Source organism: Delphinus delphis, chromosome 4 (genome assembly GCF_949987515.2).
Source record: "Delphinus delphis chromosome 4, mDelDel1.2, whole genome shotgun sequence".
Classification (NCBI taxonomy): Eukaryota; Metazoa; Chordata; class Mammalia; order Artiodactyla; family Delphinidae; genus Delphinus; species Delphinus delphis.
In genome coordinates, this window is record NC_082686.1 from 11,547,352 (window position 1) to 11,574,577 (window position 27,226).

At 38.8% G+C, this 27,226-nt stretch overlaps 1 protein-coding gene across 5 annotated transcripts in view; it reads left to right on the top strand.

The window, feature by feature from the left end:
• Positions 1 to 267: 267 nt before the first annotated feature.
• Positions 268 to 27,226, top strand: part of TMEM50B (transmembrane protein 50B) — a 34,930-nt gene continuing 7,971 nt past the window's right edge. Inside the window, exons 1-6 of one of the 5 annotated variants that reach the window (XM_060010375.1) lie at positions 274 to 390; positions 6,596 to 6,664; positions 11,806 to 11,902; positions 19,847 to 19,986; positions 21,382 to 21,494; positions 23,344 to 23,411. In XM_060010375.1, coding sequence (XP_059866358.1) covers positions 19,888 to 19,986; positions 21,382 to 21,494; positions 23,344 to 23,411 — 280 coding nt within the window. In that variant the 5' untranslated portion in view covers positions 274 to 390; positions 6,596 to 6,664; positions 11,806 to 11,902; positions 19,847 to 19,887. Of the gene's footprint in view, positions 400 to 6,595; positions 6,665 to 11,805; positions 11,903 to 19,846; positions 19,987 to 21,381; positions 21,495 to 23,343; positions 23,412 to 27,226 lie in introns of all 5 variants that reach the window. The other 4 variants (XM_060010377.1, XM_060010376.1, XM_060010374.1 and 1 more) reach the window with 4 other exon arrangements.

Consider the following 27,226-nt stretch of genomic DNA (forward strand, 5'->3'; position numbering starts at 1 on the left):
CTGCACTTGAAGTCCCTGAGCAGGAACGCAGCTGTGCTGCCATCCAGAAGACAACATGAGTGGTCAAGTATACGCGTCCGCTAATTTACAGACGCCAAACCTGGCCAGCAGCTCCCGGAGAGCCGGCAAAACCCGGGAGCCCTCGCTCCGCCCCGTGGCGTCCTCGCCCCGCCCCTAGAGCCCCGCCCCGCCCCGGCCGGCCACTTGCTGCGCGCGGATTGGCTGCTGAGGTGCGCACGGCGCCGCGCCCCGCCCCGCCGGCGCCCTCGCCTTTCGCCCGCGGACTGCTACCGGCTCCCGGGGGCTGAGGTGGAGCCGAGGACCCCGGCTCTGCCGCGGCTTAGCCGCCTCTTCCTCTGCGCTCGCGCTTGGTGTCGGCTTGGACGTCGGGTAAGCCGGGTGAGTGCGGGAGGCCGGTTTGGGGCGTGCGAGGGGCTGGCGCTTGCCGCCCGCGCGTAGGAAGGCACCCCCGGTTCGTCCGGCCCGGCCTGCGAGGTGCGGCGATGCCCGGCCCGGCCTCTCCGGTGAGAGGCGCCGCCGGGCGGAGCGGGTCTGCGGGGCGTCCGGGCGTTCTGCGGGGCGGGGGCCGCCGCCGCCCCCTCCGCACTAGCCCGCGTCCCCTCGGGCGAGCGTGGCTGGCGCTCGGCCGGAGCGGGCCGCACCGCCACGTTGTCTCACCATCGAATTGCTTCCCTGGAAGGTCTGGAAGGGTTTCCGTCTTGAGCCTGTCAGCTTCCCGGGGCGACGGGCGGTGGGGAGACGATGTGCGGCCCGCACGGGGCGTCAGGGGGCCACTCAGGTGCTTCGTCGCCCCTCCCGTTTGCTCTGAACCATGGCTGGGAATGTTTTCAGTGTTCGGCGCTCTTTTCCGAGTCTCTCCGTAGGAGAGTCAGGTACAGAGGTGTGAAATGGAAATGGAAGAGGGTCAACCTTCTTTCGCGTATTAATCATAAAGTGTTCGTGCCTTTTTAGATAAAGAGCAGCAGAGAGTTGCCCATGTAGCAAAGGTAGTTGTGCTGGGGAAGACCATTTTGGTTTTTAACCAATAAATTGGCTTCCGAGTTAATCAATGGAAGGTGCTTAGTTTGAAAGGTAAATATATGACCTTTTGAAGCCCAAGCAGTGCTGAGATCGACTGTGCTCGCTCCCTCCCCGCTGCTGGCGCCGCGCGCGCGTGTGTGTGTTTGTGTGTATTGGGATTTCTCTTCGGAGTGTCCCACCTCTTCTCTCAAACTGTTCACCTACCTGCGCTATAAATCCCTTTCCTTAACAATTACCAAGCCTCTTACTCCCAGGTTTGTTACACTTCTTTTCCATCATCTTCAGACAAACGTAGTTTTCAGACGTAGAACAAACGTTAGACATTTTTTTTGCCGATAATAGTGTTGCAAGCCTCTTCGTCCTTAAAATGAACATCAAAAGTTATCTTGAATATCGACCCGACAGGAAAAGCTGGGTTAATGAGAGCACGGAGAGGATGCAGTGTTCCTCTTCCGGAGACACGCCTTCCCCTCCCCCATCCTCCTTGGCCCATTACTGGCTGGTCATTTCTGAATTCACTTCTGGAGTCCGAGGTAAAGAATTTATCTTATTGGTTTATCCTTATCTGCCCTTTTTAAATGATTACGGTAATATATCCAGGCTGTAAACTCTTTTTGTAATGTTACAGGATAATATCAAGTAAAAATTGAAACAGCACGGAAGTATATCAAGTGAAAAGTTAGCATTCCTTGTTTCTTTACTTTGCATCCTGAATTCCAGTCCCTAGGAGGGGTTAGTACCCTGATACTGTTGGGCAACTGACTTAATATAAGGACACGTCTCCATATCAGTGTGCACCTACCTCATTTTTAAAGTGCTGTACAGTACGCAGCTGTTTAGATATACTCTAATATATTTTATTGGTCCCTTAATGATGGACGTTTGGTTGTTTCTGAGTTTTAGCCATTAAAAGACTTACTGCAAGAAAATCTTTTGGGCATTGTTGGATAAGTTTCAGGTAGTGCTCTTTTTACCAGGAATCTTTTTTTGTAACTTGAAGGATTTTATAATTTAAAAGCAGTAGTTAATTTGCTTGATTTAAATGCATTTCTTAGAATCTGTGTGTCTTTTTATATTTAGAGACTGGATCAAAAAAATTTTGAGGACCAGGTTAAATAATGGTTAATTTATTAACCTTGTTACAACTTAATGGTGTTGACTTTAAGGTTATATTGACTCATTTGATTAGCTTGGCAGGAATGAATAGAGAAGGCCTTAAGGAAGAGAAAATTTGAACAGAGGCCGTGTAATAACCCTCCTGTGGTAATCCCCTTGAATAGCCAACAGTAACAGATGTTCTTTTGTCGCAAAATGTATCTCAGGTACCAAAAAACGTGTACAGAATATATATAAATATATAATTTAAATAATACTATTGCAATGATCAACATTGTATCTACAACCAAATTAAGAAATGAAACATTTACATCTTTCTTCTAGAGGTGGCCTCTACCCTGATTTTTTAAATTAATCTTTTTCTTGCTTTCATTTTGTTTTGTTTTTTGGCCATGCCGCGCAGCTTGTGGGACTTTAGCTCCCCGATCAGGGATCGAACCTGGGCCCTTGGTACTGAAAGCGCCGAGTCCCAACCACTGGACCGCCCGGGAATTCCAGTCTTTCCCTTGCTTTTTAAAATAGGCTTTACAGGGCCTGCATGCTGGCACAGTGGTTAAGAATCTGCCTGCCAGTGCAGGGGACACAGGTTCGAGCCCTGGTCCAGGAAGATCCCATATGTCGCGGAGCAGCTAAACCCATGCACCACAATTACTGAGCCTGCTCTCTAGAGCCCACGAGCCACAACTACTGAGCCTGTACTCTAGAGCCTGCGAGCCACGACTACTGAGCCCACGTGCCACAACTACTGAAGCCCGTGCGCCTAAAGCCTGTGCTCCGCAACAAGAGAAGCCACCGCAGTGAGAAGCCCACGCACCACAACGAAGAGTAGCCCCCGCTCGCCGCAACTAGAGAAAGCCCGAGAGCAACAATAAAGACCCAACGCGGCAAAAAAGAAAATAAATAAATTTTAAATAAGCTTTACACATAAATACATAAATATACACATGTACATATATGCACACGTATATAAATATTTACACATAAACAGTATATTTAGTTTTGAGTGAAGTGTTAAAAACAAAACAAAATTCTCATACACATAGCATGTTTCAAAGTTTTATTTTATAGTTATTGAGGGTGCCACAAAGAACTGTTTTTTTTTTTTTTTTTTGGCTGCACTGGATCTTCATTGCAGTGCACAGGGCTCTTTGTTTAGGGTTTCTCACTAGTTGCCGTGCAGGCTTAGTTGCCCTGCGGCATGTGGGATCTTAGTTCCCCAGTCAGGATCGAACCCGAGTCCCCTGCATTGGAAGGTGGGTTCTTAACCACTAGACCACCAGGGAAGTCCCACAAAGAACTGGTTTTAAGAGGATTTAAGAAATAGATATCTGTGTAGTCCATAGGGAAAGGAATGTCTCAATAAAATTGCTGAGTTAGATATAATTGGTTAATGTTCCAGAGGGCAACAAAATCATAATACCTTGTGATTAATCATTTCTACCAGACTATAAAATCATAACACCTTATTAACTTCTGCAGTTAAACTGAAACCTTACAGGACTATAAACTGTGTCTTTATTAACAGTGGATTGTTCATTAAATAAACTGTGATAATAAAGTTATTTTCCTCAGAGCACAGATGAGGTCCAAACAGGCTTATTAGAAAATGCTAGAGCTTTCTCAATTTGAGATTAAAAATTTGTTCCATAATTGTAAGCACAAACCTGACTGTGTAAGGAAAGGACAATATTGTCACTTTTAGATGAAAGCTTCCAGGAAAGATGAGCAGGATGGAATGGCTTCAGCTTCCCTGTTTCCCTGACAGGGGCCCTTTCTCAGGAGGTCAGTGGGCAGTGTTACGAGGGAGTCTTGGCTACGGTGTTCACTCCAGTCAGGGCATCAGAGGGCTCTAGTGTGCACCAAATACTGGAAAGATGGCAGAAATACAGACTGAGGGAGTGGGCTGCTCACCGTGGCCTGCATGCAGTGATCAGTGTAGGTCAAAGTAGAACCTTCTGTGAGGGAAGTGAATGTCCTTTGCTGATGCAGGCTGCAGGGTTCAGAAGGAAAGCAGGAACTGCACCAGCATATGATCAAGATCAAGCCAAGCACAGCTGAGTACAGATAGGAATCTGGGTCAGGTTCATGGGGCATTCAGTCCTCAGGTTAAAAAGCTGAATAGGGACTTCCCTGGTGGTCCAGTGGTTAAGAATCTGCACTTCCCAGACTAAATGTCCATTGACAGATGAATAGATAAAGAAGATGTGGCACATATATACAATGGAATACTATTCAACCATAAAAAGAAATGAAATTGAGTTATTTGTAGTGAGGTGGATGGACCTAGAGTCTGTCATACAGAGCGAAGTAAGTCAGAAAGAGAAAAACAAATACCATATGCTAACACATATATATAGAACCTAAAAAAAACCAAAACGGTACTGATGAACCGAGTGGCAGGGCAGGAATGAAGACTTAGACATAGAGAATGGACTTGAGGACACGGAGGTGGGGTGGCGGGAGAGTAGCATGGACATATATACACTACCAAATGTAAAATAGCTAGTGGGAAGCAGCCGCATAGCACAGGGAGATCAGCTCAGTGCTTTGCGACGACCTAGAGGGGTGAGATGGGAGGGTGGGAGGGAGGCTCAAGAGGGAGGGCATATGGGGATATATGTATGCATATGGCTGATTCACTTTGCTGTACAACAGAAACTAACATGGTATTGTGAAGCAATTATACTCCAATAAAGATGTATTAAAAACAAAAAAAAGACTCTGCACTTCCACTGCAGGGGCCACGGGTTTGATCCCTGGTTGGGGAACTAAGATCCTGCATGCCATAAATAAATAAAAACTTAAAAAAAAAAAAAAAAAGCTGGCATAGTACCTGGTTACATTGCTTCAGTCTGGCCTGGTTGTCCTCGTCTGGGGCATAGCTGGATCCTCTTTACCTCTCCTGTGTGGGGATCTTTCCTGTATTCTCTTTCGTTGATTTACTCTCTCCGGTGGCACTCAAACTCCAGTAGCTTCTTGACAAGAAGAGTTATGTTTTCTTGGAGACATTGCCTGTCTGAATATGTTTTTATTCTATCCTCATACTTGACTGATATTTTGGCTGGTAATAGAATTTTAGTTGGAAGTAATTTTCTTTCAGAATTTTGAAGTAATTGGTCCATTGTCATCTTGCTTCTCGTGTTGCTGAGAATTCCAAAGTATTATGATTCCTGATCCTTTGTATTTGACCTGTTTTTTTTAAATTAATTTTTATTCGCGTATAATTGCTTTACAATGTTGTGTTAGTTTCTGCTATTTGTTTTTGTTTTGTTTTGTTTTTAATTTCTGCAGACTAATTTCTGCTTTGACTCCAGTGGTTTGAATTTTAAAATGGCCTGTCTTAGCGTGGGTCTATTTTCATCCATTAGGTTGAGTATCTGATGGGCCCTTTAAATCTGGAAATACAGTACTTTCTATTCTGGAGAGATTTTCCTGAATATTTTGTTATTTTTCTCCCTTGTATTCTCTATAGTGTCTCCTGAAATACCTCTTATTTAGATGTGAACCTTTTAAAGGTCTTCTAATTTTCTTACCTGTTTTCTTCTGTTTTCCACCTACTTACTGCTAGATTTTGGGGGGCTGGGGGTTGGGGGCACCACGTGGCTTGTGAGATCTTAGTTCCCTGACCAGGGATCAAACCCACGTCCTCGGCAATAAAGGAGCAGAGTCTTAACCACTGGACCACCGGGGAGTTCGCACTGCTAGATTTTCTTAACTTTTATTTCTCAACCTTTGTATTTGGATTAAAAAAAAATTCCACAGTTATGTTTTTATTTTTCAAAGCTATTTTTTAGTCTCTGAATGTTTCTTATGATAGCATCCTGTTCTTGCTTTAAAATGCAATATGTTCTCTTATCTCTGAGGTTATAGTGATTTTGTTTTCTTTCTCTGCATAGCTTTCCAGATTCTTATCTGGAAGGAAAGGATCTGGCTGCTAGTCTTCTGCACCAGAACAGAGGAACAGAGGTCCCTTCTGTCCAGTTTTCAGTATGATACCTGCATCTTCTGTTGTGCCTTGTATCCCCCAGTCCAGAACACAAGAGGGGGGGAAAAGCCTCAGATTTCTGCCAGGATATGGAAGAAGCAGTTGCCAGTACCATGACGAGAAAAGGGACAGGTTCTGGGATCTGACTTTTCTTCCTGCTTCCTCCCAAGTTGTCAACTGTGTTGGTTCTCAGCTTTCCCCACCACTGGCTTGGGAATTCGGCTTTCTTGGGTGTGCTAAGTCAGTTACCATGTCCATCTGCTTTCCAGCTTTCAAAATTTTATTGCTATTGTTTCATCTTCTGTTCTCCCTATCGTTAGGAGTTTATGACTTTTTAAAAACTCCTTTTATTGATTGCAGTTTTCGTGAAGTTTCAAGAGGGAGCAGAATGAGGTGCTGTGTACATCTGCCATCATCACCCAGAGATAGTAATCGTTTTTCTCTTCCAAACAGTAATGGCAGTACTGCCAGGAGCAGAGTCCCTCTACAAAAGCAGTCGTATGTATGTGAACCATCTTCTTGGTAGGTAGTGGTTGATTGCATTGAGTGATCACATGTGCTGGACACTGCTTTTCTTATTAATTCTCACTTACTGAGGGATGTGCTGTCATATCCCCAGTTTACACCTCAGAGGACCATAGCCCAAGGACATTTAAAGCTTGAACAGTGCCTGTCACACAGCGACTCTTCCATTAAGAGTGGAATGGATAAATGAACATGGCCAAGTAGGCACAGCTGGGAAGAGGCCCAGGCCAGTGCTAACTCCAAAGCCTGTACTGTTAGCTGCCTGCATGGTGGCTAATGCTGGAGGAGGATAATTGGTACTTCAAGGCATCCACTTCCTTTGAGCCCCTTAGAAATGTTCTTACTCTAGGCCTTTGGCATCGCAGTACTGCTTGCCAGGTGGGTTCCCTTTCACCTGTGTGGTTCAAAGCTGTGACCCTGGAGCCAGTGTCTCTGAACTGGGGAGTAGGGCATTTTCTGAGCAATCCCAGAGGATGCAAAGATGCCTAAGCATGGCTTCTTCTGGGAAACCTAGGTAAAGATGGCCTCAAAGAGTGAGTGAAGTTTTGCCATGGCTGGATCAGCTCTGGGATTGTGTAGCAGTCATCTTTTTTAGGTGGCAATTCATGATAGTATGGCTTTCTATTTTTTCAACTTTTTATTATAAAAAATTTTTAAACATACAGAAAAATTGAACAGTACATTCAACATTTTAACATTTTGCCATATTTGCTTTACTTTTTTTTTCCTTAACCATTTGATCATATGTTGCTGACATCGACACCTCACCCCTAAATATGTAAGAATGCATCTCCTAACAAGGTCATTCTCTTTACGTAACCACAATACTATCATTATCACATCTGGGAAAATAATTCTGTAATATTCTCTGTCTGACCTGTATTCAGATTTACCCAGTTGGCCCAGACTGCCTTAAAAAAATTTTTTTTTTGGAAACCAGGATCAATAAAGGTTTACACATTTCACTTGGTTTGTTAATTGTATGTTTTGATGTAGATGAAATTAATGATGAAATCTTTTGAACTTTCTAGTTCATATCGCTCTTGGAGACTGCTTCATTACTAGAAGGGTCATGGTTCTCAGAATCTTAGCAACGGAAGGGATCCTTGATGTAATCTGGTTCAGTTATTTCCAAACTTGGCTGATGTGTGTCCTGAAGGTTGAATTGGGAGTTTGTCTGTAGACAAAGAGATGAAAGGGGCATTCCAAGGACATAGATAGACATATAGAAATAGATATAGAAATATGTAAATAAATATATTAAAATTATTTAGCAGTTTTCCTAACAGTAGGTATTCAATAAGTACTGGCTACCTTCTCCCTTTTATTTCTTTGTGGCTGGAGTAAAGAGTACATCAAGATAGTAGGAGATAAGAAAGCTATAATAGGGGAGACTGTAAATACCCTGTATCTTTTGGACTTTATCTCAGGCTGTTGGAAGTTTTTGATGAAAGGCACGATCTGGTCTGAGTTTTAGAAAATTCTGGCAGGATCTGGACTTGAGGAAGCAGGGAGAATGGTTTTAAGAAATAATATGTTTTAGGGACTTCTCTGATAGTCCAGTGGTTAAGACTCTGCGCTTCCACTGCAGGGGGCATGGGTTCGATCCCTGGTCGGGGAAGTTCTGCATGCCATGCGGTGCGGCCAAAAAAAAGAAATAATATGTTTTAATATATTGTCCTGGCAAGATTTATTTCCCTCATTGAAATGATGCTTCTTTTTACCAGCGTCTACAGATTATCAGTTTAAATAAACCTAGGTGTAAAGAAGTAGACTTTTTTTTTGTGTGACAGGATAATGAGACAGGTATTGCATTTCAAAATTTGAAAGACAAAATAGTTAGTCAGTCATTCAACAAGTATTTGAGTGCCTATTGTATGCCAGGCCACTGTGCTAGGCTCTGGGAGAACTACATTGAGCAAAAATGGGCATGGAATGTCCTTTGTGGATTTTACTCTCTTCAGGGGAAGGTATGTATTAATCAAATAACAAGATTAATAATGAAGTACTAAGGGGATTAGATCTGACCGTGGAGTCAGGAGGTCATGGAAGTCATATCTTTTTATTATTATTATTTTTTTTTGCGGTACGCGGGCCTCTCACTGTTGTGGCCTCTCCCGTTGCGGAGCACAGGCTCTGGACGTGCAGGCTCAGCAGCCATGGCTCACGGGCCCAGCTGCTCCGCGGCATGTGGGATCCTCCCGGACCGGGGCACGAACCCGCGTCCCCTGCATCGGCAGGCGGACTCTCAACCACTGCGCCACCAGGGAAGCCCAAGTCATATCTTTTTAAATTTTATTTTATTTATTTATATTTTTGGTGGCCGTGCCATGAGGCATGAGGGATGTGGGATCTTAGTTCCCCTTCCAGGGGTCGAACCTGTGCCCCCTGAAGTGGAAGCGCGGAGTCTTAACCACTAGACATACAGGGAGGTCCCCATATCATCCTTCACTTTCAACAATATCATCATTTCAACAACCTGCACCACAACTACTGAGCCTGCGCTCTAGAGCCCGTGAGCCGCAACTACTGAGCCCTTGTGCCACAACTACTGAAGCCCACACGCCTAGAGCCCACGCTCGCAACAAGAGAAGCCACTGCAATGAGAAACCCGCGCACTGCAAGGAAGAGTAGCCCCCGCTCGCCATAACTAGAGAAAGCCCGTGCGCAGCAACGAAGACCCAATGCAGCCAAAATAAATAAATAAATATTAAAGAAAAGAAACCCCCTGTGCTCCCTGTCTTTTACTTTGGTTTTTAGATTTAAATCTTTTATGAAAATTGGTGGTACCTACTAAATTTTATTCTTGTTATAAATGATTTACAAGTCAGAAGGCAAATAAGCATCCTGAGATTATGTAAAATGTCTTTCCAAAAATGCTTAGCTCTCTGAATAATCATACTGTTGGATTTTAAGGCCTATAAAATATTCACACTGTGACTACCTAGACACCAGGCTTATAGCAACCTAAGAAGAAAAACTGTATTCTCCAGACTGCTTTGTCAAGTTGTGAATCAACAGTAATCACCACTGTCATTGTAGACCTCACTGGACTGCTTTCTTCTGTTTCCAGGTGATCGCAGTATTCATCTAAATTGGGGCTCTTTCTCTTCCATCTCGTTCTTCTTGCTTTCTTCACCACAGGCAGTAGAATAGTAACTTTCTCCTCACGAAATGGATATGAGAGAAATGCTGTGAAACTGTCTGGCAGCAGTACAGTGTATTGGTCATGAGCACAGGTTTGGAATCAGATGTGAACTTCAGTGGAATCCTGGCTTTCCTTCTTGCTAGCTGTGTGACCTTGGGCTAGTTACTCTGTAAACCTTTTTAGTAATACGAGATAATAATAGTAACTGCCTTAGAGTATTTGTGAGGATTCAAGGGAATCCTCTATGAAAAGAGTTTTTCTGAGGGTGGAGTAGAGTTGCCTGTAACCTGTAAGCACCCTATAACTAAGAGCCACTAGTAATAGTAATAGTAGTAGTAGTAGTAGGGAAGATGTTGATTTTATTTTTGTTTAATTTGAGTCAGCTGTTTTGCTCTGGCTATGTAGACCTAATACCTTGCACGATATTTAAATTTAATTTCTGGATTTTTTTTGCTAACTTATTTATTTATTTATTGGCTGCAGCATGTGGCATGCAGGATCTTAGTTCCCCGATCAGGGATCAAACCCGTGCCCCCTGCAGTGGAAGCTTGGGAGTCCTAACCACTGACCCGCCAGGGAATTCCCCCAGATTTTTTAATGATACAAATTGTAATTTAATTTTAAAAGGTGTTAATTGATTTCTCTGCCAGTTTGTAAATCTCCTGATGATGAGGGCCAAGTTTTATTCATCTTTATTTTCCCCACAGTGCCTTGCTTGTAGGACATGTTCTGTAAATATTTCATTCATGATCTAGAAGAGTTTTGTGCTGATTAAATACCATTGTATATGTAAGTCTGCTGTAATGCCTGGCAGACAGTAATGCAAGGAAGGAAGAGAGTGAGTCGGAGATGAACACTGAATCAGTCCTCAGCCCTCTTCCATATTTTCTCCTTGAGATACCCTAGCTGCTCCTGTGACTTCAGTTACCACTTAATTACTATCAGCCTGTAATCTGTATTTCTGCTTTAAACCACTCTTTCAGTGGTTTCTGTACATCTGTCTTACATACATTTCTACCTGGATGTCCTTCAGTCATATCAAACACATTATGCTCAAACTCTCCCTTGCTCCCCTCCCTATTTTGGTTAATGGTGTCTTTCCAGCCGTTGGGTACCCAAACAGTCATTCTTAGCTCTTCCTTGCTTGTTGATAATACCACATCAATATTTCTCAAATAAAAACCTTTTCTTTAGCCTGTATGAGTATGGCCTCAGTTTACATCCTTATTCTCTTCCTTTCTAGAGGGTGTCTTTAACATTTTCCTTCAGTCCTCCTCCATACTGCTGCCACCAGAATTGTCTTTCTAAATCGCAGAGCTGATTTTGTCACTTCCCTGCTTACAAGCCTCTGGTAGTTTCCTAGTGCTTAGAGCAGGGGCCTGCAGACTATGAGCTGTGGGCCAAGTCTGGTGGTCTGCTGCCTGTTTTGTAAATTTAAGTTTTATTGGAATACAGCCATGCTCATTTGGTCACATATTGTTTATGGCTGCTTTTATGCTATAACAGCAGAGTTAAGTGGTCGTGACAGAGATTGTTTGGCCTGCAAAACTAAAGATGTACACTATCTGGTTCTTTCCAGAAGTTTGCTAATCCCTTGGCTTAGAGATTAGAGGTCAAATTTGTGTAGGCTGAAAAATCCTTGATGATCTTGTCCCAAACACGTTAATCGCATCACTCTTTGAAATACCTTAAACTCTACCCTGTTCTCTTGTGGCCCTACATAATTTCGCATATTTTATTCCTTCTTTTTCATCTGTCAAACTCCTCTTCTTGCTTTAAAACCCAGCCAAGTTTATTCTTCCTTTATCAAACTTTCCTCAGCTCTTCCCGGGAAGTAGTGTCCTATAACACTCTTTTCATATTTCTATTATAGCCCTTTTGTGTATGTATAGTATAGCACATTTTATAATGCAGTTATTTATTCTTGTGACAATGTCCCTAATTAGACTGTTTTCTACATTGATTGTCTTAATCGTTTTTGTATACACAGCGCCTAACATTTGTAGCATTTAACAACTAGTGAAGAGCTGGATGAACAAACAGATGGTAACATGAAAGTTTGGTCAAAAGAAAAAATTTTGAATTAGGTATGTTATTTGGACTTTGATGCATATGGAAATCACTCAGACCATGTTTATATGTTAAAGTGTGTAGTTGTTTTCTCCTCTTGCTTTTTGCAGCTATCCTTTGGTTTCCTAAACTGAGTGTTTGAAATTTTCACAGTTGAATCACTTAAAATGCTCTCTAAAAAGGACTCATTTCCTTTTATAAAGAGTTGCCTCTCTAGTAATAGGAATAATTGCTATCTAATGTATTATAAGACTTGTGGGTCCATTATTTCAGTTCAATAATCTTGTTTTTTTAAAAATTGGTACCTGGGTCAGTTTTGCGGGAGAACATACCAGTAATTTCCTTGATCTCAAAAAAGTTTAAGTTTATTTAAAATAGTTACAGACATAGTACATTATATAAGAGGTTTCTCAACAGGCACGAATCAACAATTCATTGTGTTAATTACAATAACTTTTAAAATCACTTTGCATTAAAAAAAATGTAATTCATGCTCAGTGCAGCAAACTTTGAAAATAGAAAGCAAAACAAACATACCATCCTGTGACCCATATATAAAATAATATTATGAAAGTACTGGTGTTCGTCCTTCCAGTATTTTTATGCATGTATGTGTTTATATATATATATATATATATATATATATATATATATATATATACTATTAATTCTTTTTTCTAAAAAGGAAATAATGCTATAGATACATTAAAAAATTTATTTTATTTTATTTATTTATTTATTTTTGTCTGTGTTGGGTCTTCGTTGCTGCGTGCGGGCTTTCTCTGGTTGTGGAGATCAGGGGCTACTCTTTGTTGTGGTGCACAGGCTTCTTATCGTGGTGGCTTCTCTTGTTGCAGAGCACGGGCTCTAGGCGCGCGGGCTTCAGTAGTTGTGGCACACAGGCTCAGCAGTTGGGGCTCGTGGGCTCTAGAGCACAGGCTCAGTAGTTGTGGCGCATGGGCTTAGTTGTTCTGCAGCATGTGGGATCTTCCTGGACCAGGGCTTGAACCCGTGTCCCCTGCATTGGCAGGCAGATTCTTAACCACTACGCCACCAGGGAAGCCCTAGATACAGTTTTAATAACCTGTTTTTTTCACTTGGTATTAGTCATTACCATTTACTCATGCCATTAAATGTTTTTCAAAAATAGATTAAAATAGATTAAATAAAAAATTTTTTTTGTGGCCACACCCTGTGGCATGTGGAATCTTAGTTCCTCGACCAGGGATTGAACCCGCACCCCCTGCATTGGAAGCATGGAGTCTTAACCACTGGATCACCAGGGAAGTCCCTCAAAAATAGATTTTTAAATGTCTGCATTAAGTAAACTATTTTACTTAAACATTTATTCTATTATTGAACATTTAGATTTCCTCTAAGTAGTCTTTGCCTTCATTAAGTCTCCAAAGGCCTATTATCTTAAGTTAAATATTGTATACTTATCTCCACTTTAAGCTAGGGGATCAGTGTTAGTATTGTCGATTGCTGTTATTAAATCAAGACTGTCATGATAAAATGTGCTTATTTTTTGGTAAATATCAATAAGAAAACCCATATGAAAGTCAGTCTTCTCAGTTCAGAGTGTTAGTTCTTAATATACTAGCCCTCTCCTAAATGTTTACCATAGTGACCATCTTGGTGCCTTTGCTCCTTTTATCCTAACGTTCTTCACTTGGTTTCCCGTTGCACTTGGTGAAACCCCAAATCCATCATGAAGTCGACATTAATCTGCAAGGTGATCTGGTACTTACCTGTCTCTCTCCATATTTATTCCAAGCCACTTCCTCCCCTAACTTACTATAGTCTTATTCTCTTTGGTACCAGCTAATTCTTCCTTGCTAGTATCAAAGGGACTTAGTGGCTTTTGTATGTAATCTTCCCTCTCTCTGCTCTGCCTCTTTTGCTTTTCCTTAATCTAATTAACTTTACTCAGCTTTTAAATTTCAGGGTGTTTTAAAATTTTAGCACGTGTTGCCTCTTTAGAGAGGCATTCCCTGACCATTCTCAAATAGGTCTCCCTTATTTTGTATCAGGATCATGTGCATTTCCTTCATAGTAACTGTTTGTATTATTTTGATGTTTCTCTGCCCCACCCAAACCCCTGACCCTCCAATTTAAGCTCCAGGAGGGAGAAGACCATAACATTTCAGAAATTAGTGTGTGGAAATAGCCCTCTGTATCCTTGGGTTACACATCCACAGATTCAACCAACCAGGGATCAAAAATACTCAGGAAAAAAAAATTCCAGAATGTTCCAAAAAGCAAAACTTGAGTTTGCTGAGTGCTGGCAGCTATTTACAGGGCATTTACATTGTATTTATAACTATTTACATAGTATTTACATTGTATTAAGTATATAAGTAATCTGGAGATGATATTAAAGTATATAAAGGAGGTTATATGCAAATAGTGTGCTATTTTATATAAGGGACTTAAGCATCCACAGATTTTGGTATCCGAGGGGGGTCCTGGAACCAATCCCCTGTACATACTGAGGGACAACTGTATGTTTTCTGCTTATAGAACTATTTATAAATAGGTTAATATATGCAAAATGACTTTTATAATAGGAAACATGACTTTTGTTTTTATAATGTCACTTTAAAAAAAATAAATTTATTTATTTATCTTTGGCTGCGTTGGGTCTTCGTTGCTGTTCACGGGCTTTCTCTAGTTGTGGCAAGCCGGGGGCTACTCTTCGTTGCAGTACGTGGGCTTCTCACTGCGGTGGCTTCTCTTTGTTTCCGTGCACGGGCTCTAGGTGCGCAAGCTTCAGTAGTTGTGGCTCGTGGGCTCTAGAACGTAGGCTTAGTGGTTGTAGTGTGCGGGCTTAGTTGTTCCGCGGCATGTGGGATCTTCCCAGACCAGGGCTCAAACCCGTGTCCCCTGCATTGGCAGGTGGATTCTTAAGCACTGTGCCACCAGGGAAGTCCCATGACTTTCGTTTTAACCTTCAGACATTGTCTTAAATTCATGGCGACCTTCCCTAAACTTGTTTTTAACCAGTTAATATTTAATCTTTGATAACAGTTCATCTCTGTGTCTGCAGGCTATCTTGATAAAATGTGCCCATAATGCGTACATAGTAAGGCTTTAGTGCAGCTGAAGCATATCTAAGTGATAAAATTTTTAAATCTTCTTTGTGGGTAAAATTTACATACTGTAAAATACACAGATCTTAAATGTACACTTCAGTAGCTTTTGATAAATAAATGTACCTGCATAATCACTATCCCATCCAAGATATAGAACATTATTATCACCCCAAAAAAGTTCCCTTGTAGTCAGTCCTCAGCCCCTATTGGCAACCACTGTTCTGATCTCTGGGACTATTGATTAGTTTTGCCTCTTCCTAAGCTTCATTTTAAATGGCATCATACAGTATATACTACTTTGTGTTTGCCTTCTTTCACATAAATCAGGTTTTTGAGATATTTTTTTCTATGTGGTTATATATATCGTTCATCATTTTTTGTTGCTGAATAGTATTCCATTGTATGAATCCATCATAATTTGTTTATCCATTCTCCTGTTGATGAATATTTTGGTTGTTTCAGTTTGCTACTAATATGAATAAACCTGCTATAAACTTTCTTGTAAAAGTCTTTTTGTGTGTGGACATATGTTGTTACTTCTCTTGGTAAATACTTAGGGATGGAGTTGCTGGGTTATAGGGAGGATTATTTTTAACTTTGTAAGAAACCGCAACCAGAAATGTATGAGATTTCCAGTTGTTCTGCTTCCAACAGTCAGTCTTTTTAATCTTAGCCATTCTAGTGGATGTGATGATATTTCTTTAATTTGCATTTCCCTGATGACTAATGATGTTGAATACCTATTTAGATGCTTTTTGGTCATTGTCTTTTTAAGTCCTTTGCCCATTTCAAGTCTGTTCAACTCCCGTGCACACTTTTTATTGCCTATATTTTGTTTTTTTTATTATTAATCTTTAAGAGTTCTTTCTATATTGTAGGTACAAATCCTTTGTCAGATACTTGTTTTGCAAATATTGTCTCCCAGTCTGTTTCCAGTGATTGGACCTTCTGTAGTATATTTATAGTCCTTCTTTTCAGATTAACAATTAGACCCATTACTTTAAATTTAGAGGTATTTCACTTAAATCCATATTTAAGCATATTATTTGAAAATGTAACTGACATGCTATTTAGAAAGTTTATCTTTGTGGATATCCTTTACAATGTTATAATTTTTGCTTTAAATAGTTGTCTTAAATAAAGAGAAGGAATAAAAAATAGTCTTTTATATTTACCCACATATTGATTATTTCTGGTATTCTTCATTCCTTCCTATAGATCTGAGATTAATCTGGTGTCATCTCCCTTTAACCTGAAGAATTTCCTTTAGCATTGTTTAGTGCAGATTTGATGATGAATTATCTTAGTTTTTGTTTACCTGAAAATATTTTTTTATCCTCATTTAAAAAAAGCTTTTTTGAGATACAATAAAGATATGATAACAGTCACCTGTTTTAAGTGTACAGTTCAGTGATTTTTAGTATATTTATGTGCAGTAATCGCCACAGTCTAATTTTATAACCTTATGCCTATGAGTACTCACTCCCTATTACACTCCGCTCTCCCCTGCCCATCACTAGGCAACAGCTGATTTACTTTCTGTGTATAGATTTGCCTCATCTGGACATTTTATATAAATGGAATATACCATACGTGGTTGTCTTTCACTTAGCGTAATGTTTATATGGTTCATCTGTGTTGTATCATGTATCAGTATTTCCTTTTTATTGCTGAATTTGTATTCCATTGTATGGTATCCCACATTTTATTTATTCATTCATTAATTGACATATATGTTGGGTTGCTGCACTGCTTAGTTATTATGAGTAATGCTGCTATGAACATTTGTGTACAAGTTTTTGTGTAGACATATGTTTTCATTTCTCTTGGGTAGATAGATAGGGGTAGAACTTCCATCACCTTCACTTTTGAGGAATACTTTTGCTGGATATAGCATTTGAGATTGATTTTGGGCCGTGCTGAGTGGCTTGTGGGAGTTTAGTTCCTTGACGAGGGATTGAACCTGGGCCCTCGGCAGTGAGAGCATGGAGTCCTAACCACTGGACCGCCAGGGAATTCTCATGATTGCTTTTCTTAAAAGCACGTCAAAAAATGTCCTTCCATTTTCTTCTGGCCTCCATTGTTTTTGATGAGAAGTCAGCCATCATACATATTGTTCTACTACCCCTGTATGTAATGTGTTGATTATTTTTTCCCCCTAATGTTGCTTTGTTTCTTTTTATCTCTGGTTTTCAGCAGTTTTATTATGATGTTTTCCTTGTGTTTGTCCTCCTTGGAGTTTGCTGAGCTTCCTGGATTTGCAAATTATTATTTTTCACCAAATTTGGGAAATTATCAGCCATTATTTCTTTAAATATTTTTTCTTCCTGATTCTTTTATTTTTCTGGGACCCAATTAAACATATGTTAGACCAGTTATTAGTGTTCCTAAGTTTCCTGAAGCTTTATTCATTTTTTCCCCCTAATTAAAAAGAAAAAAACCCTGTTCTCTAGATAGGATAATTTCTTTTGATCTTTCTTCAAGCTTACTGTACTTTTCTTCTACTGTCTCTGATCTCCTACTGAGCCCATCTAGTTAATTTTAAATTTCAAATATTATAATTTTCAGTCATAAAATTTACATTTTAAAGTTTCTCTACTGAGATTCTCCATTAACTCGGTTATTTTGACCATGTTCCTTTGTCTTTGATGTGTTTATACTGGCTGCTTTAAAGTCATTGTCTGCTAATTTTCAATATCTGAATTATGGGGGGGGGGGGTCTGTTTCTATTGACTGCTTGTTTTTCCTCCTTGAAGATAAACCACATTTTTTCTGCTTCTGTAAAAGTCAAGTAATTTTTTTTTTAACTATACAGTTGACCCTCAAACAAAACAGGGGTTAGGGGTGCTGACCTTCTGTGCAGTCAGAAATTCATGTTTAACTATACATTGGTCCTCCGTATCTGCAGTTCTGCATCTGTGGGTTCAACCAACCATGGATTGTGTAGTACTGTAGTATATATTTAGTGAAAAAAATCCACATATACGTGCATCTGCATAGTTCAAACCTGTGTTGTTCAGGGGTCAACTGTATATTGGACATTGTGGATGATACATTATAGACACTCTGGATCAGTTATCTTCATCTAAAGAGTGTTACTTTTTGTTCTAACAGGCAATTAAAATACGGACTGATCACCCTGAAATTGTGGAGATTTGGTTTTATACTTTGTTGGAGTGTGTGGAAATCCCAAGGTGTTTACTAATCTCTGACCTGGTGGAACTCAAATTCCAAAATGCCTTGCAGGGGATAGCAGCTGAAATCTGTTTAGTACTTTTAGCCTTCCAGATATTTTTTTCTGCTGAGGTCCTTGGAATCTCCTTCATGCATGTGCTGCTGTTCAGGGATTAGTCAGGATTTAAGAGGGTTTATATAAGTGTTTGGGGCTCCCTCTTGTGACTTACCCCATTCAAGATTTCCCCTTCAATTTCCAGCTGCTCTTGTCATCCTGAACTTCATCCACTGATACCTGAAGCCAGAAAGACTGATTTTTTGCTCAAGTTTTAGCTGTTCTGCACCACAGGGACTCACTTGGCTGGGAGTGAGAGGTTAGGGGATTCTTCAGGGGGAAAAGCTGTATTAAAGTGGATCTTGCTCATTGTGTTTTCTTTCAAGCGGTAAATGACCTCCAGTTTCTGCCTGCTTTTCAGCACTCTTTAGTGCTTTAAAATAGTTTTTTTTTCCCCTTTTCTTTCTGGAACTTAAGGTGTTCCTGAATCATCACATCTGAACATACTCTCTTTGTTTTGAAAATTTGCACAGCATGCTGTACCCTTATATAGTTTTTTATGCATGTGATTTTTCTCCTTCCAGTTATCTATTGCTGCATACAGATAACTCTAGAACTTAGTAGTTTAAAACAGCCATTTTATTATGCTTACAATTCCTGTGGGTCAGGAATTTGGAAAGGGCATAGCCAGGATGACATGTGTCCGCTCCGTATACCTGGGGCCTCGTCAGGGAAGTCTTAAAATGTGGGAGTAATGCTAATAACCAGAGCAGCAGTCACATCTGGCAGGTGGCGGCTGGGCCGCCACCTGGAACCGTGGGCCAGAACACCTCTACGTGGTCTCCTCACAGCACTGTGGCCTTGGATTTTTTACAAAGCAACTCAGGGCTCTAGTGTTAGTGTTCCAGAGAACCACCTGCAAGCTGCATTGTCTTTTATGATCTAGTCTGAGAAGTTGTATGGCAGAGTTACATAGCATCACTTTCTCTACTTTATCGGTGAACCAGCCTTTTTTGTTGACCTAAATTCAAAGGTAGGGACATAGATCCACCTCTCAATTGGAGAAGTGTCAAAGGCTTTGCAGACACTTTACTTTTTTAATATGTCTTTATTGGAGTATAATTGCTTTACAATGCTGTGTTAGTTTCTGTTGTACAACAAAGAGAATCAACCATATGCATACATATATTCCTATATCCCCTCCCTCTTGAGCCTCCCTCCCCCCCCATCCCATCACTCTAGCTTGTCGCAAAGCACCGAGCTGATCTCCCTGTGCTGTGCTGCTGCTTCCCACTAGCTATCTGTTTTACATTTGGTAGTATATATATGTTGATGCTACTCTCACTTCATCCCAGGTTCCCCCCACCCCGCCCCATGTCCTCAAGTCCATTCTCTATGACAGACATGTTTTAAAATCTCCATGCTCATTTAACAAATAGTAAGCTCCGTCTGTGTCCTAGGACAGTCTTATGTATATCTCAGTAGATATTCATTGTAGTATTGAATTTTTCTTCTTAACTATAGTAGATTTAGACCTAAAGTTAAATTTGTGTTTAAAGCTTTAAGAAAGGAGTAAGATATTTCACTTCTTAAAAACATTTCCTTAGATCGATTTTTTTTTGTCTTTTTATTTGTAGAATATAGTATTTAATGAAAAGTCCATGCTTAAGTGGTGAAAATGGCAGGCTTCCTAGATAATTTCCGTTGGCCAGAATGTGAATGTATCGACTGGAGTGAGAGAAGAAATGCAGTGGCTTCTGTGGTAGCAGGTATATTGGTAAGTGAAAAAGCCTGGTTGGTGACATTTATACCTCACTTTTTGCCCTGAAAATTAATCTTGATTCCTTTGAACTGTGAATACCCATGATAATACAGTTTTTGAAGGCAGTAGTTTTTTAAGTAAATTATGTAATATGTGTCATTCCTTTAGGATCCTCAAAGGCTCAGAATTTGATGTAACTAATAATATTGTTGTGACTCATTGAAATTCAGGATGTGCAGACAGTAGTAACAACCTTAGGCTGCATTAGAACTGAAGCCCTGCAGCCCTTTAGGGAAGGGTTGCCATCTTCATACCCCAGCTGCAGCACAGGCAGGAAGCGAGAGGAAGAAATTTGTGGAGGAAACTACTGCTTAATTTTCTTTCCAATATTTTTTTAAAAACTTTTTTATTATTGAAAATATCAATAGTATACACAAAAATAGAGAGAATGGTATAGAGTCCTCTCTCATCCCCTGTACTTATCATTGAGCTTCAAAAAAAAGTCAGATCATGACCAATCTTGCTTTAGCATTCCATCAAGCACTCCCTGCCCCCACTGCACTTTTTGAAGCAAATTTCAGTATATGTTCCACTTAATTTAAATTAATCTTTGCCAGTATATAGTTCTATACCTGAAGTTCAATAGAAAAGATAAATAAAGAAATAAAGTGGAGCAGGAGCTAAAGATATTGGGGTGGCCAAAAAGTTTGTTCAGGTTTTTCCATAACATCTTAGAATTGTGAAGCAATATGCATGCAGAATTCTTTTAGGTGTTTCCGAGTTTTTCTTGCTCTCTGTGGTCACCTCGCCTGCACTTAATTTGTCTATGAAATTCCTTAGTAACTTGTCTACTTTAGTTCTATTCAGCTTAGTTTACATAGAAACATTACATTTTGCAAACTCATGTTTAGTCAGTTTTGCAGTATTTAATCAAATTACATAATTAAAATTATAGCAAGCGTAGATATTTTTTGGAGACGTGGGAGCTCATTTGTGGAAGCAAAAGTGCTTGGGCATATTAAAAAAGAATGTTCCACATTCTTTTTAATATGAAACACATCAGGTAATCAGGGAGCTGGTTAGTTGGAGGTTAGTTAAGAGAGCTTTGGTTGTATATAATTTTATAGTGGATAAAAGAAGCAGAAAATTCATCCCTAGGTAATAAATTTTTCATCTTGCATTAAGAGCAGAACTTGAATCTTACACGGATTTGATTAGATTCACCTCATATGCTATAAAGAATAAGTAAACAAGGAATTCTTGTTTTTTATAGTTCAACATCTAAACCTCAAAGTAGACATATTTTATGTTTCAATTATATGGTCCTTAGAAAACATGGAATGTTAAGGAACAGTATCATGCTAAGCCAAAGTGTTAGTGTTATTTTAATGACATGGGTTCTTTCTCAAGTTTTTTACAGGTTGGTGGATAATGATTGATGCAGCCGTGGTATATCCTAAGCCAGAACAGCTGAACCATGCCTTTCACACATGTGGTGTATTTTCCACATTGGCTTTCTTCATGTAAGTATGAAGGTAATTCTCAATTCAAGATTATTTTTCTAAAAACATTTTTTCCTCAAAGTTTAATGCTATCTGGAATAACTTTTTAATTTCATTGATTGATTCTTCTTTAACATGATAAATATATGTGTGTATATCTATATTGCCATTTTATTAAGATTTTTAAAATCAAGAATGAGAGTTGAATTTGGGGGGGAGAGATTAATTGGGAGATTGAGACTGACATATACACACTACTATATATAATATAGATAACTAATAAGAACTTGCTGTATAGCGTAGGGAACTCTACTCAGTACTCTGTAATGGCCTATATGGGAAAAGAATCCAAAAAAAAAAAAGAGTGGATATATGTATATGTATAACAGATTCATTTTGCTGTACACCTGAAACTAACGCAACATTGTAAATCAACTATACTCCAATAAAAATTTTTTTTAAAAAAGTGTTGAATTTAGTTAGATAATTTTATTATACTTTATAAAGATTATCATGTGATTTTTGTTCTTATATTTGTTAAACTGACAAATTACTATGTTTTATAGATCTTAAGATTTTTTTTGTATTTTAATATCTTTGAATATCAGTGTGCTTCTTGTAGTCATTGGTATCTTATAATTCATAATATTTTTTCCTTCTTGGCAGTATAAAAAAATAATGGTGCATCTTAAAAATCATTGGCATCTTAGGTTTAATGAAGTATGTTATATTTCTAGATTTTTTAGTAGGAAGTCATCCTTGAATACTCTAATACATTCAACTTTTTTTTAATCCTTTTTAAAATTTATTATTTTTATTGGAGTATAGTTGCTTTACAATATTGTGTTAGTTTATATTGTACAGCAAAGTGAATCAGCTATACGTATACATATATCCTCTCTTTTCCAGATTTCCTTCTCATTTAGGTCACCATGGAGCACTGAGTATCTAATACATTCAACTTTTACCATGGAGTATTATTTTCTTTAAGTGTGTCACTTAACTGTATTTGCCAGTATTGGAGGGAGGGCAGGACTGGCCTTAAATGAGATTGATCTATGGCTTTCCTTTTTTATTAAATCATATTTAGGTTTAGCCATTATCTCACTTCATAAAAGAGTTTGGAAGCTTTTCATGGATGTCTTTTAATAATTTAAAAAAATATGTTAAACATTAAGATTACATAATTTTCTTATACTGTCAGGAGCTTCAAAAAGGTAAATTGTAGAAGATGGAACTACTTATATTCATTCAGGATGCTTAGAAAAGACAATTCCTGCTACAAATATACCCGCTCTAACAAGAATGGAAAGAGAAGCTGAATAAAGTAGGCCTATTTATTATACCAAATGTTCTCTGAATTTGAGAAATGGATGAGAGAAAATCACTTGACTTTTAACACAAAGAGAAACTTTTGAACTCTTGGTTATAATGAGAACCTTAAAATGGGGTAACTCATGGTGGGTCATTCATGTATAAATATAAAATAAAATAGACAAAGAACTCAGAAAATTGGTCTCTTTCATAATCTTTGGAGACAAGTGATAGTAATCCCTTAAAATTAAGTATGTTTTTGTTTGATGTTATTATAAATGGAAATGTTTTCTTAATTTTGTTTTCAACATATTTATTACCAATATATAGAAAACATTGATATTTAAAAAAAATTAAGTATGTTTTCTGGGTCTACTTTAGGAAAATAAGACTAGCATAGTATTTCTATCCACTAGGATATTTAAATTAAAAGATAATGTTCAGTTATTCAGATACTGGCTTTAGATAGGAAATGCTTCCCTTCTAAATGATATATAAATATCTCTGAATATTTTAGCAGCATGAAAGCTTATTAGATGATTTTGTATTGTTCTAGGATAAATGCCGTGTCCAATGCTCAGGTGAGAGGTGACAGCTATGAAAGCGGCTGTTTAGGAAGAACAGGTAAGGGCACTTTGAGTTGTTAATGTATGCTGGCAAAAGAGGGATTTATCAGCAGAAAAAACAAAGCCTCTAGTGAGTCTTTATTTAGGGATGATTAATGATTATGTAGGATTTTTAAAAATTTACTTTTAAAAAAAGTTCCTGTGTTATTTAAAACTTTAAGAAAGTTAAAGTTACTGCCAGAGGTTACTGGTTTTTGTCATGTTATATTGCCCATAGTATGTAGATAAAATGTAACCATGCAAAATCAATGGATCTTGACTGTTCCTGTGTTAATGATGGATTTATTCTTATCCCAAATGTTGACCAATAATATTACTTACAAGATGGCTGACTGTGATTACTGAATAGCAAAGTATAGACACATTAAGAGATCAAACCTAGGACTACAGTGTTTTTCACATTCAGTTCTGATCACCTGAGTAACCACCCATAGGCTACAACAGAAGTATTTCGAAGAAACATGCTCTTTGTTTACATATACATATTTTGTTTAGTTTGAATTTTTTTTGGTTTGTCATCCAACAGTATTTTTCTTTTGTTCAGATTATAACACATTCTATTAGAATCCAGGGGTTTGTTTTTAGTGGAATTTCCATGCTGTATATAAAAAGCTCAGGACTAGACATTCTATTTCCAGCCTTTAAGAACTAGGAGGGGTGACTTGTGGTTATAGCAGGAATTTGGAGTAGGTGGGGGAGGAAGTTTGAAGGATGGTTAAGAATAATAGCAAGTACTTGTAGAATACTTAGTGTGTACCAAAGACTGTCCTGAATGCTCTACACATATTAACTCAATTAATTGTCACAATAGTCCTATAAGGTAACCACTCTTGTCCTCAGTTTTAGATTAAGGAACTAAGGCACAGAGAGCTTAAGTAACTTGTCCAAAATCATAAAGCAAGTGGTGGGACCAGGATTTGAACACTGACAATCTGGTTCCAGAGCCCATGCTCTTGGCCACCATGCTATGTTTGTATCCAGTCGAGAATCATTTAGTCTCTTTGTCTACGGTATCATATATATATATATATATATATATATATTTGTCAGTGTATTTGAGGATAACTTATATAAAATATAAAATAAAATTCAATTTAAAGCGTACAGGTCGATGAGTTTTGACAAATGTATACAGTTGTGTAACTGCCACTACAATCATGATATAGAATATTTCCATTACTCCGGAAAGTTCCCTCATATCTCTTTGTAGTTAATCCCCTTTCCCCCACCTCCTGGCCACCACTGATCTGCTTTCTATCACTGTAGTTTTGCCTTTTCTAGAATCTCATATAAATGGAATCATAAAGTATCATAAGACATTAAACCAAATCAAGGAGCTGACGAGCTTAGCTTTAAAAAAAAATTATTTTTTTTGTAAGAACACTAAACATGAGATCTCCTCTCAACACAATTTTAAATGCACAATACCATATTGCTAACTATAGGCACAGTGTCGTACAGCACTCTAGAGCTTATTCATCTTGTGTAGCTGAAACTTTATACTCGTTGAACAGCAACTCCCACTTCCCCCTCTCCTAGCTCCTGGCAACCACTACTGTACCCTCTGTTTCTATGAATTTGACTCTCTTAGATACCTCGCATAAGGGGAATGGGCCTTAAAAAAGAAGGAAATCCTGCCATATGTGACAACAGAGGTGAACCTGGAGGACATTATGCTAAGTGAAGTAAGCCAGTTACAGGGGAACAAATTAGCTTTCTTTTGTACCTGATGCTTTAAATGCTGATGCACATTTTAAAATTTCACTTCCATTGTGATCCTTGAAGAATGGGAGAGGATGGGAATAGTGATAAATGACAGATGAACCCAAGTTAAAAGTGCATTGTGTGTGTCTGTGCATGCATGTTTACACACACATGCATGCCTTGTGCCCCAGCTTCAGCAGGTAGTGTCAGGAATGAGTGAGAATAAAGAGTAAAAAAGCATGTATTAGCAAGTGATGTTGTGCATAGAGCACACGTTAACGTATTTGATCATTTTTCTTTCAAAAATATTCCACAGGCATTGCTGTGGATTATGTTACTATTATCTATTTTCTGTAGAAAATTTCATTGTAACTTACCCAAACTTTTTAGCTTAAAGCTAGAACTTGTATGTGCCTTGGGTCTGTCTGGTTCCAAAGCCCATACTTTTTACTCTCAGTAGTGACTATAACATTTTATTCCACGATTATTTCTTACCCAGTTAAAATTCACAGTCAGTTTACGTCAGTTTACATTTATATGTGGTACCTTTAGTGCAAGTTCTGTCTAGTGCTTCAAAAATTCAGGGCAAACTATCTTGTAGGCATGCTCAGCTTTTGCCACACTAAGCTTTCATACTACTTAAATGGTTTGTGTGTAATTTATTCCCATTTAATTCCCAGAGGAATTTGCAGGAAAGTGTTATTAACGTAATAGATATACTACAAATGGAACTGTTAAATAAGAAGGAACAGGAACTAGGTAGAAAGAAGATCATGTATTGATACTTAGACTCTAGGACAAAATGGATACTCTTAATTATTAACCTTGACTCTGAGCTTCCTGGTAGTCAAAGCAAAAAAGGGAAAATGTTACAGTTTTTTATTTTTTGCTAAACAAAAGTGTACTCATTTTTCAAGGGAAGTTATTTTCTTGTTCAGTTTTGTTAAAAAATTTTTGTGTGGTCATATATAAAGGACATGAAAATAATTACAAGGATTTTTGATACTTCCTTTCATTCACTTTAGGTAAAAGCTGTGATTGAATTTGGAGGATGTTTTCCTCCAAGGACGTAAACATTGTTGTATATTTCTGGAGATCTGTTTAGTATTATAATAAAACTTAGATAACCTAGGGACCCATTTCTCTCAAATATTAGCTGTTCTACTCATTCTGAGCTTTGAGCTTCCTGTATATCTGGTGTCTAAAATATATGAATTTCTGTTCAGTTAGTAACAGAATATCTGAAATTGAGGCAAATTTAGCTTTCTATTATGGAAATTGGCTTGGATTTTATTTTCACTTCAGGGGAGCTATATTCCCCTTCCATAGAGTGACAGGCCGTCAATATACCTGTGATCAGGGTCTGGCACAAATGCTAACTTGCTTTCCTGAAAATGTATTGAATCTACTCAGGTGTCCAGATGATCACTTTATTGAGATTCTGTTGTATAACTTCTAAAATTCTATACAGTAGGGGGTTGAAGAGATACTTTTGTCCTTGAACTTTTCAAGGGTATGTGGTACAGTTTGGCTGAATAAGAGAGATTGAATATATGGTTGCTGTTAGTACCATGTTGAGTAGTACCATGATATTAACGTTGATGAAAAGAAGTCATATGGTCCTTATTCATTTGCATTCTCTCATTCCTGTGTGGTAATGGCTATCTGAAATACATTTGCTACTTCTAATAGAGCAATTACTTTGATAATATATACAACACGGTAATTTTTCAGTTAGGGTTTTTTTTTTTTTTTTTTTTTTTTTTTTGCGGTACGCGGGCGTCTCACTGTTGTGGCCTCTCCCGTTGCGGAGCACAGGCTCTGGACGCGCAGGCTCAGCAGCCATGGCTCACGGGCCCAGCCACTCCGTGGCATAGTGGGATCCTCCCGGACCAGGGCACGAACCCGTGTCCCCTGCATTGGCAGGAGGACTCTCAACCACTGCGCCACCAGGGAAGCCCTCAGTTAGGGTTTAATTAATCAGTTTAGTCAAATAATTACTTCTGAAGCTTTCCTACTTTAGTTAACTCAGCTGTTAGTTTCTCTAGCCAGTAGAATGGTAACTTACCCTTTTTCCCTTTCCAAGTATCGCTTAACACCTTTTAGTTT